Below are 15,437 nucleotides of genomic sequence, written 5' to 3'. Positions count from 1 at the left end.
CATGTATAAACATAACTGAAAAGCATTCTCCATATGTCTGCTTTTTGTCTGTATGCAGGTAAACCCAACCTGAGATTACCCTTCAACACTTGCAATCAGGTGGTCATCCAAGAAGTGTGCTCTCCAAGCCCAGTTGAGACCCCCAGCTCTACAGCAAGCTCCCAGAGCACAGTCACCTGCCCACAAAGCCCCCAGTCAGAGACTTTCCACTGGCCAGATGTGCAGGAGTTGCGGTCAAAGTACACAGAGACCTCCTACGCCTCAAAAGTAACCCACAGCTGCACATCTCCCAGTGGGATGTTACAGTACTCTATGGGCATGTGTAATGGCTGCTCATACAAACACAACAGCTTCTCTGATCTTCACAGTGCTCCATCAGACTGTTCTACAACACAGTCTAACACAGTATACAAGGAAATGTGTCCAACAGGAGAGGACTGGCCCCAACCCCAATCTCGGTTTCAGCCCCTGCTGTGCAGGTGGCGCTCCCTGGACCACATGCTGGGGTCTTTTCCCCTCCATGAAGTACAGAACCTTGAGCAACCGGTGAGGACCTGCTGCACAGATGGCAAACCTCAAGATGGGGGCAACCTCTTCCAGGATGGCCAAGACTGTGAAGCCAAGAGTCCTCTCCCAAGTTCAGGGAAGATCTCAGAAAGTAATCTAGTGAAAAACTTACGGGAGAAGTTTCAGAGTTTAGGCACAAGCTCATGAGCATGTGAAATGTGTACATTTTTATTATCAGGAAATATTACTTTTATCTTTCTGTCTGATCTTTCTCAACATCTCTTTTTATGGTTTTCTCTCCCTGAAGAATGACGGTTATTGTCTGTACAATGTTTTCAGTATAAGGTACACTGGGTGATGATGTTGGCACCAGTGAAACATAAAAGGGATATTAGTGGTCACTGGTTAAGTAAATGAGGGAAGGGAGGAGCATTTTGTATTTAACAGCATGTATTGCAATATTTGTACAGGGGTATTTGTCTACACTGTACAATGCAAAGTTTATGTAAAAACTTTACACCGGCATAAACTGAAGGTGAGATTCACTTTATCACATGCATCTATTGAAATCCCACCTAACTGTGGTGATTCCTGCAGTAATTACTACAGCAACATTAACATTTAACCATGTAAACGGTCAGCAGGGGTTTCAGATGAAAGCAAGATAAACTACATGAAAGCTGCAGACTCACTGACAAGTGAGCTCTGCTGTTCCACTGTACACCAAAGAGTTTCCTCGTAACATTTGTTGACTTTTACATGTATGTGGTCACAGCACTACAGGATCTGCCGTAGCTGCTTCACCCATCACTGGAGCTTTAATTTTCTCAACATGTTGTATATTTTCTTGATAATTATTTATGGAACTGTATATTTGGGAGAGACTGACCTCATGTAAATACTGACTGGGAGCAATCAATTTTTACATTTTAGTCCCATAAAATATATTGTTTCATACCTCACATTTGCCATATTTTCAATAAAAGCAGAAATGGTTCCCAGTCCAGAGGATATAACTTTACTTTGTCATGTTATATATCAATTCGTACTGTGGCTGAAGTGGGTAGACTTAACTAGATATACTTCATACTATCTATATACATCTGAAAGTTTACTGAGACTGTTTGCTTTTTCTAAAAACACATCTTTTTTTCACAAATTGTTTTTCAAACAAGTAAAACAAGATTAATGGAGATTTAACTGATTGGTTGATCGATTATACACTGATCTAAATGGGATTCTAAACTGAGGAAGTAGTCAGTGTCAACAAAACACAAGCGTTAAAACATCTAAATAATTTTAAAATAGAGGGGTGTGAGCGACTGGGCGCAGTATACTTTAATTTAGATTTGCTAACAGTGTTAACAACTAGTGGCAGTACTATGAAGTGGGCGCATGTGTGTGTCATTAATTTGTTATAGCTAGATTTTATCTGAAATGACAGCACAGGCCAGCCTTAGTGCCTCAGGTTATCATGAGCCCTTATGGAGCTAGCACGCAGTATTATAATGATCCTGTAACCAGAATCATCTTTTGCCTTCATTGGCTGCGTCAAATTCGCCATAAAAAGACATACACCGGAAGTCACTTTGACCGCCCTTCAACATAAAAGCTTAATAAAACGAAGGGCTTGTTACGAATTGTGCTGGTTTTATTTTGAACCAATTCCCAGTAGAAACACCCTGTGTCTGTTTACTGTTTACTCGACACTAATCCGCAACAACCACTAGATGCGTTCAAGACACGGATGGAGTTGCGCACTTTAACTCAGATGCCAGCAACATCATATTTAATCTGACATAAAAGCAATTAATACTACCCCCCACACACAGATTAGCGCAAAAGTATCATCGTCTATTTTTATTTTTTAATGAAGAATGGGCTGCGCAATATCAAGTCTAGCAGCAAAAGCGGAGTTTGGAGAGAGAAATACGGAGGATTCCGCTACTACGCGCCTCAGCGACGATCAGATTCAGATGATTAAGGAGTCCTGGAAAGTTATTCGGGAGGATATAGCCAAAGTAGGGATTATTATATTCATTGGGTAAGATGCTTGATTCCTTTCTATATTTTTTTACTGTTGATTACATGTTAAATAACGCAAAAGTGAAGAAAATATATATATTGGGTTTAAATTATAAGATTGGAAATCAATTGAAACTAAGCATAATTGGGGGGCATACAGGGGCACTTTTATTAACTCTTACTTCCTGGATTGTTATGAGGTTTAAGACAAGACTCTGGCTGTAAAACGAATTATGTGTAATTTAATAAACATAACCTGGATATTGTGGATTTTGCCTCCAAAATAAACATAAAAAGACTTCTTTTCATTGATGTACAGATCTCCTGTGTCCTTTGGCAAGCAGATAACAAAGCAAAGATGGTTATTAAAATGCAACCTATAATAAGAAATTGATCACAACACATAGCTGAGGGAGACCAATGATGACTTTTTAGCCTAACCTTATCAGACAGCTGTAATGAAAACTCTGCACTGTATTCTGACCTGCTGAACAAAAAAAAAAACAAGCTTCACAAATCCACTTTGATTGTTTGCTTTGCCTGAAAATGAACCACCAGTATCCCTCCGCCTCCACCATGTTCCTCTAATCTGCCTTCTGACCCTCAGCTTTTCACTGAAAGCTTGGAGCACAATACCATTCTTCTCCTCTTATCACATCTTAACAAAATTACATCATAATACACAGCTCCAGGCCTGCCATAGTACTACACAATTAAAGACATTAGCCGTCAGGCAAATGCATTTAGTCAATTATGATAATGACCAGCATCCTGGAAACATCTTCATCTCTTTGGCAGGGAACTCAAACAAATGACAGAACACTGCGATAAAGACGATAAAGACTGGGGGACATTCATACTGCTGCTGCTGCTGCTGCAGCATCTAGAGCAACAAGACTACCAGGCACATGGCTAAAAGGCCAGTTAATGGTGTTTGACCCCCAGCAGTTGAAGGGAATAACCTTAGCATCTAATCCTGGAAATACACTGGACTCTTGTGGTTCATGGCCACCCAAGGGCCCCACAGTTGTCAGGGCTTGTACCCCATGACTGAACAGTAAGCAAAAACCCTTGGCAAGGGAATAATGTTTGGTCACATTTATACAAAATATGATACTCCAAAGACTCGTCAGTACTAATTCAAAGTCTCTTTGAGCTATAAGAGTGCTACATTGCCTGCGTACATACAAGAGGTACTCACAATGCAACAACAAAACAAGATCTTCATGTAGCTGTTGTGTTGACAGTGGCAGAGATGTGGACAAGAAGAGAAGAGAGAAGCAAATTTCCCAATCTCTCTCACAAAGAAAGCAGAGTACACACCAGAATGCAAACACTGTTGCATTATACATTACTTTGTCATTCAATCAGGCATAATTGTGAATCCTGTGAAATACATAATAGTAATAAATAGTAATAGTTCCAATCTGTGGGGCTGTAGTTAATGAAGAGATCCCATGGCTTGATTAAAAAGCAAGTACTATCAATTAAAACAGTACAATTATAATTTAAAAGCACCAAACTGCAGAGTTACACAAACAAATAACACAGGCAGACATTAGAGTAAAATACTGTATTACAGACATCTGACAACATGTCTTTGTCAGTGCAGCCAATAATGGATTGAGTCCCGGATAGTGTGAATACATTGCATTTCAGTATAGGCCACTATGCATTGCCATCTGCTTGTTAAAGGGCACAGAGACCCATTGATCTTAAAGACATCTAATGCATTTATTCATGAAGTCTCTGCTCTGTATTTCAGACTTAAAAACGCGGAGAAAAACAAGTCTTCTGCAACTAACGATTAAAAAAAAAAAAAAAAATCAAATCTATAGAATATTTCCTGCTTTCTTCATTAACCACTCAGAAAGGCTAGTGCATTTATCACATACTTTAACGCGAAAGTTGGGAATAAAGGAGCTAATTCAAGTCTTTTTTCAAGTTTTAATTCAATGTCTTTTACCTAAAGACAGTAACAGTGTTGCCATGCTAGCTAGCCGTTAGCAACCGCTGTACAGAGTATTCCCGTGGGTCAACAAACAAAAACATTCACTGTGAAAACAATAAATACTTACCCTGAAGTGTCGTCATTTGTAGGACTAGCCCACTGTAATAACGTGGGGCCATTTCAGTTCTCAAAGCGCGCAGTTTCTTTTTATCGGACTATGTTTAAATATTTCCCGCCCAGATCGAACCAGTTCACCCCGGAGCATAAGCAGGTGTTTCCGCCATAACTGGAAATGAACGTAAACGTCGCGACGCATGGACGTATTCCACGCAAATCGACGTCGTTTCGCAATAGATGGCGTAGACGCCACGTTCCAGCCCCTGAAAACCTTTGAACATAGACATATAAAATACATAAATATGGATGATGTGGTAAATATGAGCAGCCTTTATCTTTAATGGATTTTCTGTATTTTATCTATCTATGTTGAAAACAATAGCAGAAAACAGAATAGGCCTGTTTGAACTGCCACGCCCACATGTATTTTAAATTCTAATTTACATTTAATTCCATGTTATAGCTCTGCACCACATATAATCACGTTGTCAACTTTAAAATAGTTTAAATTGTGATGCTACGTATCATCAGCCTTTTATTCTAATTATTAGCTTTTTTTGTCTTCCAATACAGACATCATACTGAAAAAAACATAATTAGCATAAACCTTGCATCTGTGAGCACAATGCAACTCACATGCAGAGGACATTATGTGTTCTGGTGGCATGTCTAATCACAGGTAGCTCAGCTGGACACTGGAAGGTTCTCTGATTGGATGGCAGTAGGATAAAGAAATGACTGAAAGCATCAAAATTGACAGTTCTCTAGTGTTATGTCAGTTTAGTTGGGAAGCTGAGGGAGGTTTGTTTTGGTGAGGGAATGAACATGACAGGCTTGTCTTCATGAGTGGCTCTCAGAGGCTCACGGATGGCGGGTTGTGCTGTTGTTGTCTTGGTAACAGATTATTTCAGACGCACCCTGAATGCAAGGATGTTTTCTTCCTGTTCCGAGATGTGGAGGACCTGGAGAGGTTGCGGACTAGCCGGGAACTCAGAGCACACGGTCTAAGGTCTGTCACGACACAGCATCACCACAAATCAGCCAATGAAAGCATAACACAGTCATTCATTGTCTTCTGTCACAATAATTTCCATTCATATTGTCTTGCCAAACATTATTCAAAGGAGAAGGCATTTTATTAACAAATCACATGAGAATACATAAAACAACAAAGAGTTTTATTGCTACATAGGCGACAATGACTGGCTAAAACTGGGCACGTTAACTTATTAAAGCAGAAGTAGAGTGCATTCGCTGGGGACTATTTTCAGCTGTGGATTTATACACATTTTCTGCTCTTAAGATTGGGGATTGAGAAACTATTTAGTTCTTATTATTAATTATATAATGTGGATACTGTTATAATAGAAGATGCAGCTGTAGATTTAGCTCAACTTTTTTAACAAAGCAGTCCAGTTACCTTTTTTTTTCTAAATATAAACTTATGGATTTTTTTTTTAAAACCAAGGAGAAGTGCCCCTAGTTGGGAATCACTGCTCTAGTGAGAATTGGTGGTTGCAGAAAAATGTATTGCAGAATTCACTCAAAATAAACTACAACCATGTCCATGTCTATTGAGAAAAGTGCCAATGTGCAACTCACTAGCAGGCTCTGTCTACATGCAGTGCTTGCTATTAGGATGAATTTATTGTTAGTTTTGGTTTTATTAGAATATAATGAAAGAAAAAAAAAACCGGCCTTATCCTTTATACCTACCCTGGACCCACCTGTGGGCCCGAAACTGTATTTCCACATGTATTACCAAAAATCGTTGGCCAAATTTGAATAGTCAAAATACACTAGAAAGTGTTTCCTTTTCAATGATACCAAACTCATCAATGTAACCCTCAAAATGTAAGTACAACAGCTAGTTTAATTTGGGTATGCAAAAGGAAGGTAAGGTAATGTGTTTTCTTTAAACAACCCCTTTCATTTACATTGGACAGCATCATATAATAAAACCATGCTGTTATCGGAAACAAATCAAGTGGAAGAGCAAAACACCTCAGGCAGCTAAATAATTACAGCATTGCTTACCACTCTGCTGTGGACCAAGCCTGTAGCATACATCACAGGCACTTGTCTGCCATTTCCCAGGATGAACCGAGCCTCTCTGTGTTGCTCTATACGCAAGGCCAAAACTGAATTAATGCCTGAGGACCTGAAGGTACAGAGGTTAGTGTATGGCATTGAAGCATCCACACACAGAAAAAAAATTTATTACCTATCCCAGCATTACCTGAATGCTCTCAAATTCAATGATAAGGCCAAATGGTCCTTCAACTGCACTTAATACAAATGTCCATGGTGACAGCAAAAGAGAGAGCTGGACCAACTCTGAGCCTTTGTTCCATATTCATCTTCACAACTGTCACACACACACGCTGCAGTGATGGCCAAAACACCTGCACAGTAACAAAGGAGACTGAGAGAATGAATGCTTTAAAGGGGGATAGAGTATTGTGCAGTCACTTGGTCTTGTATCAGGTGTGAGCTAGATTGATAGATGTGGAATAAATTGTATTTATCTTTCTTGGCATTTGGGTTTATAAAACTGTAAATGACATCCTGCAGCCTTTCACCTGAGAAGTGTCACGCGTATCTACAGTAGAGGTGAATCAGTTTATTGTCACCCATTGTTAATTCACAATTCAGTCTAGGTAGCTCATCCAGCACCTATCTTCCCCCCCTCCCCATCTCTTTCAGGGTAATGTCTTTCATTGAGAAAAGTGTGGCTAGACTGGACCAGCTGGAGAGACTGGAGACTCTGGCTGTGGAGCTGGGAAAAAGCCATTATCATTACAACGCACCACCTAAGTACTACAGCGTAAGACCCGATGATCCCAACAGCGCTGCAGTTTCCTCTTTTGTGATGGCGCTTTGTTTATAGAGAAATACACATTATTTGAACTGATACTGTAGCTCTTTATCAGTCTCACCATTATATCGAGACCCCTAAAATTACAGCAGCTCAATGAAACCAATGCACTCCCAGAACTTTAAAATGGAATCACGCCTACTCCTGCAAATAACCAAAGCAGCAATGGAGTGACACACCAACTGGTTAGTAGCCTATTCATCGAGGCATAATCACCTAAGTGTCTTTCATAATTATTTTCCAGTATGTTGGAGCAGAATTTATCTGTGCCGTGCAGCCCATCCTGAAGGAGAAGTGGACAGCAGAGCTGGAGGAGGCATGGAAGGTAAGGAGTTTCACTGTGTGACCTGCGTCTCCTCATGTGGGTGCTAATCTGAGACCTCTGCAGCAACCAATTCTGGGTAAATGCCTTGTGAAATAGGTATGATGTGTATGACCAGCATGTCAGCAGGGGTAGTTTGAATCTAGTTTGCAGCTGGTAAGCAGTGCAACACATGCTTGACTGATATAAAATTTTACATCTCACTGAACCATACAAAGCATATTGGGAAAATGGAACTTGTCTCTGTCAAATCATGTCACTCCAAGATCCCTTGAGTTATTAATACAGACACAAATTACGTTGTTGCTATTCAGTATTTCTACATTTCATTTTAATTAATTCAGAGCTTTCTGATAATACATAACAGCCAACACAAAATTTGAGGTGCTCGGGACATTATTTAGAGCAGCCAATGGTAAAACATATGCAAGAAATTATAGTCATGCAATTATGTTCACAATTTAAAGAAAGCATGTTTTATTTAACTTAAATATCCTAAGAAAAACTAACATTTAAGATTATGGTTCTGAATTTTTGTTCATCTGCTTCAATTATTGACAACTGCTGCTCTCTAGTGGTTGAAATTAGTTGTTTTATTTAACTTTTGCCATCCCAAACATTCAGCCTGTCCAAAAATCAGACCTCAAATTGTACATAAAGATTGTCTTCTTCGGCTAGAAGAATTCCTAAAATGCAAGTCTTTTTTTTTTTTTTTTTTTACACTGCTCAGTATTAAGATATTTAATTCATCACTTCCTCATTAATTTGTCTGCTTACAAAAGAATACTTATCAAAGCTTGGTTGAATGAATGCCCTTTACCTATTAAAGCTCGGATTCCAGTTCAGTGTCTACTGCGTGTGATCTAGGCCATGTTCCAGTATGTGGCCGGCCTAATGATGCAGGGATACCAGGAGGAGAGCACCCGACAGCGCCACCTAGCACTCTCTCCAAAGGACAGGCCAGAGAAGAGGAACACAGCTCTCTGAGGTGGTTCTCTTGACCACAACCCAGACTGTTTTTAGCACTACAGCACAGAAATTTGTTTATGTATATAGTGTACTTACAGTCATACTTCCAACATTGTGCTTACCAGAGTCTACAGATACACTATTTGATATTTTATCTTATAACAATGCACTACTGATCATAAATTCTACCAGTGCTCTTCCACAAGAACAGGACTTATTAGAAGTTATTAAAATTAAGAACTGCAGCCACTACTTTGTATATATTACATTACTGCTAATGTTTAGTTATTCAGCTCATTTAAAACATAAAAGCATCTTTGTCTTACCACATTAACAGAAACTATCCATACATTTTATTGGTGTTTAACAGTTTCAGACATCCACTTTGAAAGCTTGGCATGGATGTGGTTCAAGGGGGCAGAAAAACACACACTGTACTTCAAAATGTAAAACAACATAGAATAAAAATCTATCCCCAATAGCAAGGCAAGTAGTTAAATTTGACAAAAACAAAACAGACCTGGCCACATTCAGTTCTGTATTTTTAAACACCCATGGCAAAATCCTATTTAAGAAAAAGAAAAAAAAATCCGACCAGTCGAGGTTACCAGGTTAGCCATTGACATAAGATAAATAGGGACGAATTAAATAGTATGGAAGTTAGTCAATTACTGGGCTCCATGGGTTTGACTCCAGAGGTAACACAGGTGTTTATGATCTGGCCGTGGTTGACCTGGCTTCTGAAGCAGAAATGGTGGAAGTTCAAAAAATGTGACATGCTTCGACCTGTATGAGTTACAAGAAACCATCAGGTTTTCTGTTCCAGATCACAAGACATCACCATGCAAACAATGGCAAAATATCAAAGCAGTCACTGAGTGGACAAACAATGATTCTGCGGCCTTGGGGGAATGGGTAGAAAGCCGGATTGGGGCAAGAGACCATGTGGAGGCTATTCCCATTCCTCTAGCAATCATACAGGCTAGTTTAGCCACCCAAGGTTATGTTAAAGAGTCTGCTGCTCATTGGGTGGCTTTGGTTTTCTTGCTTTTGGTTTTCTTATCTTTCTTCTTAAGTCCATCAATGTGAGCTCGAAGGAGATTGGAGTATGCCTGTAAAAAGGAGTTTAAGCTTTTGATTAATTCATTTATCAAAGACAGACTAGGTGTTTTGATAACATCAAGTAAACAGTCTACATGTAGTCACCCAATAACAATAAATGAAACTAACTCAACCTACCATTTGAAACTTAATTACTTCTTTGGTGGTGACCTGAAATTGTAAGAAAAGAAAAATCAACATTAGTAGCTTGTGAAGAAAAAAAAGATCAGAAGATGAAAAAAAAAACAAAAAACCATGAGCTCACCACTGTGCTAATTTTCTTTTTGCCATCACTTGCTCTGAGGAGACATTTGTTATCTGCTGGTTCAAATGACTCTGCGTGGCCCTTTCTGGGCACTGGCTTGGTCCTTCCGTCATCTGGAAAGAAGAAACCAAACAGATTCTAGCAGCTTAAAAGTATAAAGGGGAAACTCAACTTTACTTCCTGATTGAAACAATCACAATTACTTGTTTAAGTAATTGTGATTGTGAATTGTGTGAGGGCTCTACTTACATTTCTTTAGTGTGATGACAACACTTCCAGATGTTCTGCACTTCTGGAAAAGCCGTGTGAGCTCTGTGAGGAACTGGAGAACAGAGAGGACATGTTGAACTTAATGATTTTATGATCACAGACTTATCCTGAATAAACTGATCTCGGCACAACCTACACTGTGGAAAAACGACAAAGTGCAATATATTGTAAACATTTTAGGCCAACTCACTGTACGAGACAACATTAGCTACAGTATTGTTTGGACTTTAAGTCGCTTTTAGCAAAAACAACCGTGTTGAACTGAATAAATCATACATAAGTCGCTTCGGTCTATGATTCGCATTTCTAATTATACTAATTATAGTCTACTTCAGCTTGTGAAGAACGCACTAGCCTGCGTGTGCAAACAGAAGTGCATTATGAAATTCATTCATTCAGAACATGAGTGTTTCTCCTTTTTACGGCGGTACAGTATAATATTTAATGCTAGTTGTGCCAAGAGTGCCATCTAACGCTAATGACAGTAAATGAACACACGACTTACACAATAAGTCACAGGATAAGACAAAACTAAAAAAAGCGCGACTAAAATAGTCCTGAAAATACGGTAGTTTTCGCTAACTTTAAGCACAACTAACGATACCAAAATAAACTTGCAAATGAGATCAGATTGTTAAAGTGGGTTGGTTAATTAGTATTTTAAAAAAATACATAAATATCAGAGCCTCAATGAGATGTTTAGTTTAAGCAGACTCAGGTCTGTCTGTGCTGTTTTAACATACCAGCTAAAGCTAAGTGCTAACGAAACATTACAAAGTTTGAGCAGTTAGCTTTATCTGTGCCCACTTACGAACTGGTGGATTTAGCATTTAGCAAGACACCCAACTAATCCTACAATACTTTACATTACAACAACGGCACAGGGCTTTGAGTACGTTAGACTACCCACGGTCATATTATATTTGCCAGCTCCAAACCTGTTAGCTCCAACTAGCGTTAGCAGGCTGGCTAATGAATCAGCTGGAAGACTAGCTTGTTTAACGCTGAGCACATTAACTAGCTGTCCGACAGGTGAGGCGTCCGTTTTAAGTTTTCTATTATCAGTAGCGACAAAACACCCGTTTACTCACAATGTACGATTTGTTCTTACCGAATCGTTTTCAAGCAGCACCATGTTTCAGGCTCCAACACAGCTGTTGTGTAAGCTAACTGCGCTGAAGCACACGTACCACACAAGCGGCGGCCCCGCCCAGCGCCCTCACTCTGCGGGCAGGACCTCAGTCACAGCGCCGCCTGCCGTCAGGGAGGGAGTCACACAGCCACATGTATGTATCAGCACATGGCAGTCGTTTTCACAACTTTAATTAGGTTTTGCATTTTTGACTAAAGCCAGAGACTCTGTTATTCATTATTAGTCATGTGTTTTTTTTCCCAAACAATTTGGCATAAGGACTCAAATTCCCCAACCCCCCCAAAACTGCAACCTACACAGATGTCATTCTTTAACTTGTGATTTTGTTTTTCTTATGATTACCAAGACCGTGACAGTGGTTGTCCAGATGCAGTGAGCTGCCATGCCTAATTGGCTTATGGTTGTGATGTACTATTGACACTTTCATCTGGAAGCACCAGGTTCAAATCCTGGCATTGGTGCTTAGTCTAGACAATGTCAGAACCACAGTCACCAATGCAGCTATTGCAGCAGCCCCAGTCCAATACACAGCCAGACACAGAAAAGCCTAACCACAGTCATGCTTTGGTCACAAAAAGTGATTGCCCCTGGATTCTGAAATGTTAAGGATGTTGACATTTTTGGAATTAAAAAGCTTAGCACTACACACTATATAGTGTCTCATGGCCAATAAAACGTATATACATTTTTATTACAAGACTAAGAATAAAACTAAATCACAATCAATGCCCTTTAAACAGCCAATGTTTTTGTAGGTACAGGTGTGTCAAGATGAGGATGATACAACTTGTATTATCAGACTTCTATTTACTAAATGTGTCCTCATTTTTAGCACAACAAAAGTGATTTTTCAAGGATAACATAAAAACAGTAACATAAATCACGACAATGGTTTGAATAATACTTTCACAAAGGAATTCCTGTCATCTTGACAGTGCACAGTCCGGATTGTGTCCCAGATCAGAGAGGTTCACAGCAAACTCAGAGTACCAGTCCCGGTCAAAGACTTCCCTGAGCTGGCTCTGCAGGGCCTTTGTTTTCCATACAGGATGAGGAGCATGTTGGGAAATCACCAGGCCCACTCCAGCTGTTGTCATAAAGTAGTCCCCTGACCAATTGGAAGTACCTGAGCAACAACATGATATTATCTGGTCAATTATTAATTGATTCTTCTCAGATAACAACTCTGAAAGTGATCTGATACTCACCGATGTAGGCTACTTTATCAGTCACCATGTATTTATTATGGTTGACTCTGGAATAAGGAATATCAGACTGGTTTCCCACAGGCACAATGTACAATTTCTGAAAAAAAAAAAAGAAAAAAGAATGAGGTAAAAACAAACAAAAAATACAAATTTTCTTTCTTCCTTTTGTCTTACTATTTGAATGTTGATGTGCTGGTGAGGGCTGTCTATTGAGGCTAGAGACTGAAGAAACGCCAACATGGCTGGATCAGAGTCCCGCCCGCAACTGATCAGCATCCGGATCTTAACCTTCCTGTCAAATGCAGCTGCCCTGATGGCATCATCAATGAATGGCCAGTATCTGTTCAATTACATTACTCTAATTAAATTAGAGTTAAATGTGAAGAAATAAAGCAAAGAGGTGATGCAAACAGTTTTTCCTTGTGGGTCAGGTTTACCTCTGAGGTTTTTTAAAGCGTGTGGTGGGGAAGTACTCCATGACAGCTACATCCACATAGTGCTGAGCTTCTGAGATGGTGGAGAGAATAGCCTCCAGATCCTGAGTCCTTGATAGAGGCAAGAACGATGGTGGAGAACCCTGGGTGAAACACAACAACAGTCATCCCGATTGAAACTGGAATACACACATGGAGGAGTCAATTCTCTGTAAACAGCCTCATTCATCAGAATAACAGTGACCATGTAAAGGGGAACTGAAACTCACTGCAAGGTAAATGCTGCTGGAGACATTTTCAGCTTCCACCAGCAGGGGGTGTTGTTTGTTGATGTCAGTGTCATACTCTGAAGGCCAGGGCTGAGGCAGGGTGCTGTTGGATTGGCCCATCACCCAGTAGGACTGGAAGATCTTATGAAGGTCCTTTGCTAGGCTTGAGCAGTTGTAGATGACTACTCCCAGTTCTTTCACCTACAGGAAACATTCATTGTTAGACCAGTCTTTTAAGTTCGAAAAGAAATACCTAAAATTGTAGATTTTTTTTTTTTGGTTTTACTTGTGTAAGAGCCCTCCAATCCATGTTGGCACTTCCGATAAACACGTGTTTTCTGTCGACAATCCAGAACTTGCTATGGAGGACGCCATTTGTGAGGCGCCCAAAATTCACCTTCCTCACCTGAACCCCTACAGACAGCCAGAAAGGACACTGCAGTTTAACTGGTTCAAACAATGAACAGCAAATAAAAACTAAGAGCAGTAAAAGTAAAGACCTTTCTCTTTCAGGATCTTTAAATCTGTAGAGTTTGTTCTAACAGTGGGGACACTGGTGACCACTCGGACTGATACATTCCTGGACGGAAGCTCTTGCAGTTCTTTCAGGATCTCCCTTCCCTGCCAAGGACAGACTGAGTATAAAACGCCTTTTTCACAAGCACAAAAACACACTCACCAAACATTCAGGAGGAAGTTTTTACTGCTTATGACCATCTATTTCAAATGGTAACTCACAGGCAGGTCAGAGGAAGTGTTAACGTGAATGTCTTCCCCAGTTAAAGTCCAGTAAAAAGAGGCCACGTCCACTTGGTCCGTTGCCATTAAAATAAGATCTTTCCAGACTTCTTCCAGAGGGATCCCAAATGTTGCATTAGCTTTATATTTCACATGTTGAGGAATGCTCTCCACAAGGGCCAGACTGACAGAACAAACAAAGACATCAGCAGAGTGAATTCTTTGGAAAATGAAACTGAGAAAATTAGAGTACAATTGAAGTGCAAGTCAGCAGATCTTGTTCATATGTTTTAACATGTAGTTAACGAGAAAAGGCTCAGTGAGATTAAAAACAAAAGTGTCATAAAACTGAGTTACAAACATTACCAAATAGATTTCTATATAAAAATAACTTGAAGACTTTAAATACATCATTGGAGACTGTATGAGAGCAAATAGCTTCACTATGTTGTATATAAATTTGTGCATTCATCTCCTTTTAACCTCAGTTAGTTCAAACAATCCATTGTTGAATTTTGTTGGCTATGACAGCTTCTGTGACTTCTGCTATAGTACACCACAATACCCGGTTAACTTTACGAGCCTGTATCAGTTCCTGGTGACTGTTTTGGTGCAGGGCAATGTTTACACTGACACTGAATCTCATCGGCAGATTATTACCTGCACTGGTCCTGAGAGACATTGGCCCCACTAGTGTCCTGAGGGAGTGTCTCATGATCTTTGGGCGGCAGGGGTCTCTCCAGCACAGCGACCGCAAGCAAAATTCCCAGAACGGTCAGACAGCCCAAAGCCACAGTTAAAGTCACACAGCTGGTTGACCACTAACAACGTAGAAGTTACAGAAAAACAGTTCCACAGTTAAGAAAAGTATCCATCAGAACAGACTTGAATACCTTGGTGAGTGTTTGTGGCAGTCTTACCCTTTTGCCTGAACTATAACCGTCATGAAGACGCTCATATGAGGAGGACATTTCTCCTTGTGCTCACCTGTTACGGATCAAAAGCAAGAAATGACTGTTCCAAAAAGAAAATAAACCTGTCACAGACCAGACAGTTCAGATTACACTAAGACATGCATCTGTTGTGGGTGTTAAATCTCACATTAAGTTTGGTTTTGTAATGAAAGCAAAATGAACTTACACAAAGCAGATCCAGATCAAAACAAACTTTGCTTCTTCCTCTCTCTAGTTCCACCCAGCACTGAGCTGAAGCGATGTCTCCTCGACTGAA

The 15,437-nt window shown here is 39.9% G+C and overlaps 4 protein-coding genes across 7 annotated transcripts in view; 2 read left to right on the top strand and 2 right to left on the bottom strand.

Annotated features, from left to right (window-relative positions):
* Positions 1-2,344, top strand: part of LOC113128909 (pleckstrin homology domain-containing family G member 3-like) — a 30,195-nt gene extending 27,851 nt beyond the window's left edge. For 3 of the 4 annotated variants that reach the window (XM_026304539.1, XM_026304548.1, XM_026304536.1), the window contains one exon: positions 59-2,343. In XM_026304539.1, coding sequence (XP_026160324.1) covers positions 59-714 — 656 coding nt within the window. In that variant the 3' untranslated portion in view covers positions 715-2,343. Of the gene's footprint in view, positions 1-58 lie in introns of all 4 variants that reach the window. The other variant, XM_026304535.1, reaches the window with a different exon arrangement.
* A 16-nt stretch (positions 2,345-2,360) lies between these two features.
* xgb (x globin) lies at positions 2,361-8,787 on the top strand. The gene is made up of 5 exons (XM_026304585.2): positions 2,361-2,551; positions 5,502-5,609; positions 7,307-7,427; positions 7,723-7,803; positions 8,668-8,787. Exons 1-5 carry the CDS (start codon positions 2,385-2,387, stop codon positions 8,785-8,787), a joined length of 597 nt encoding a protein of 198 aa, XP_026160370.1. The 5' UTR covers positions 2,361-2,384.
* Positions 8,115-11,667, bottom strand: srp14 (signal recognition particle 14). The gene is made up of 5 exons (XM_026304575.1): positions 11,517-11,667; positions 10,385-10,457; positions 10,136-10,248; positions 10,009-10,041; positions 8,115-9,881 (listed from the first exon to the last, which is right to left on the bottom strand). The coding sequence occupies exons 1-5, from the start codon at positions 11,538-11,540 to the stop codon at positions 9,792-9,794; spliced, it is 333 nt and encodes a 110-aa protein (XP_026160360.1). The 5' UTR covers positions 11,541-11,667; the 3' UTR covers positions 8,115-9,791.
* Positions 11,668-12,223: 556 nt separating this feature from the next.
* On the bottom strand, positions 12,224-15,434 carry pld4 (phospholipase D family member 4). Its single transcript, XM_026304563.1, has 11 exons — positions 15,348-15,434; positions 15,128-15,194; positions 14,868-15,028; positions 14,208-14,391; positions 13,970-14,090; positions 13,756-13,883; positions 13,470-13,670; positions 13,204-13,343; positions 12,941-13,106; positions 12,767-12,863; positions 12,224-12,684 (listed from the first exon to the last, which is right to left on the bottom strand). Exons 2-11 carry the CDS (start codon positions 15,176-15,178, stop codon positions 12,482-12,484), a joined length of 1,452 nt encoding a protein of 483 aa, XP_026160348.1. The 5' UTR covers positions 15,179-15,194; positions 15,348-15,434; the 3' UTR covers positions 12,224-12,481.
* Positions 15,435-15,437: the final 3 nt, after the last annotated feature.

Source organism: Mastacembelus armatus, chromosome 22 (genome assembly GCF_900324485.2).
Source record: "Mastacembelus armatus chromosome 22, fMasArm1.2, whole genome shotgun sequence".
Taxonomy (NCBI): domain Eukaryota; kingdom Metazoa; phylum Chordata; class Actinopteri; order Synbranchiformes; family Mastacembelidae; genus Mastacembelus; species Mastacembelus armatus.
This window is presented reverse-complemented; position numbering and strand designations above follow the sequence as displayed.

Excerpts from the sequence above, each read along its gene's own strand:
- xgb (XM_026304585.2), top strand. The coding sequence starts at position 2,385 with ATGGGCTGCGCAATATCAAGTCTAGCAGCAAAAGCGGAGTTTGGAGAG. Across the intron at positions 2,552-5,501 it reads GGGATTATTATATTCATTGG|ATTATTTCAGACGCACCCTG; the intron begins GTAAGATGCTTG and ends TCTTGGTAACAG. Across the intron at positions 7,804-8,667 it reads AGCTGGAGGAGGCATGGAAG|GCCATGTTCCAGTATGTGGC; the intron begins GTAAGGAGTTTC and ends CGTGTGATCTAG.
- srp14 (XM_026304575.1), bottom strand. The coding sequence starts at position 11,540 with ATGGTGCTGCTTGAAAACGATTCG. Across the intron at positions 10,458-11,516 it reads TGCTGCTTGAAAACGATTCG|TTCCTCACAGAGCTCACACG; the intron begins GTAAGAACAAAT and ends TCTGTTCTCCAG. Across the intron at positions 10,042-10,135 it reads AAAAGAAAATTAGCACAGTG|GTCACCACCAAAGAAGTAAT; the intron begins GTGAGCTCATGG and ends TTACAATTTCAG.
- pld4 (XM_026304563.1), bottom strand. The coding sequence starts at position 15,178 with ATGTCCTCCTCATATGAGCGTCTTCATGACGGTTATAGTTCAGGCAAA. Across the intron at positions 15,029-15,127 it reads GTTATAGTTCAGGCAAAAGG|TGGTCAACCAGCTGTGTGAC; the intron begins GTAAGACTGCCA and ends CTACGTTGTTAG. Across the intron at positions 12,864-12,940 it reads AGCACATCAACATTCAAATA|AAATTGTACATTGTGCCTGT; the intron begins GTAAGACAAAAG and ends TTTTTTTTTCAG.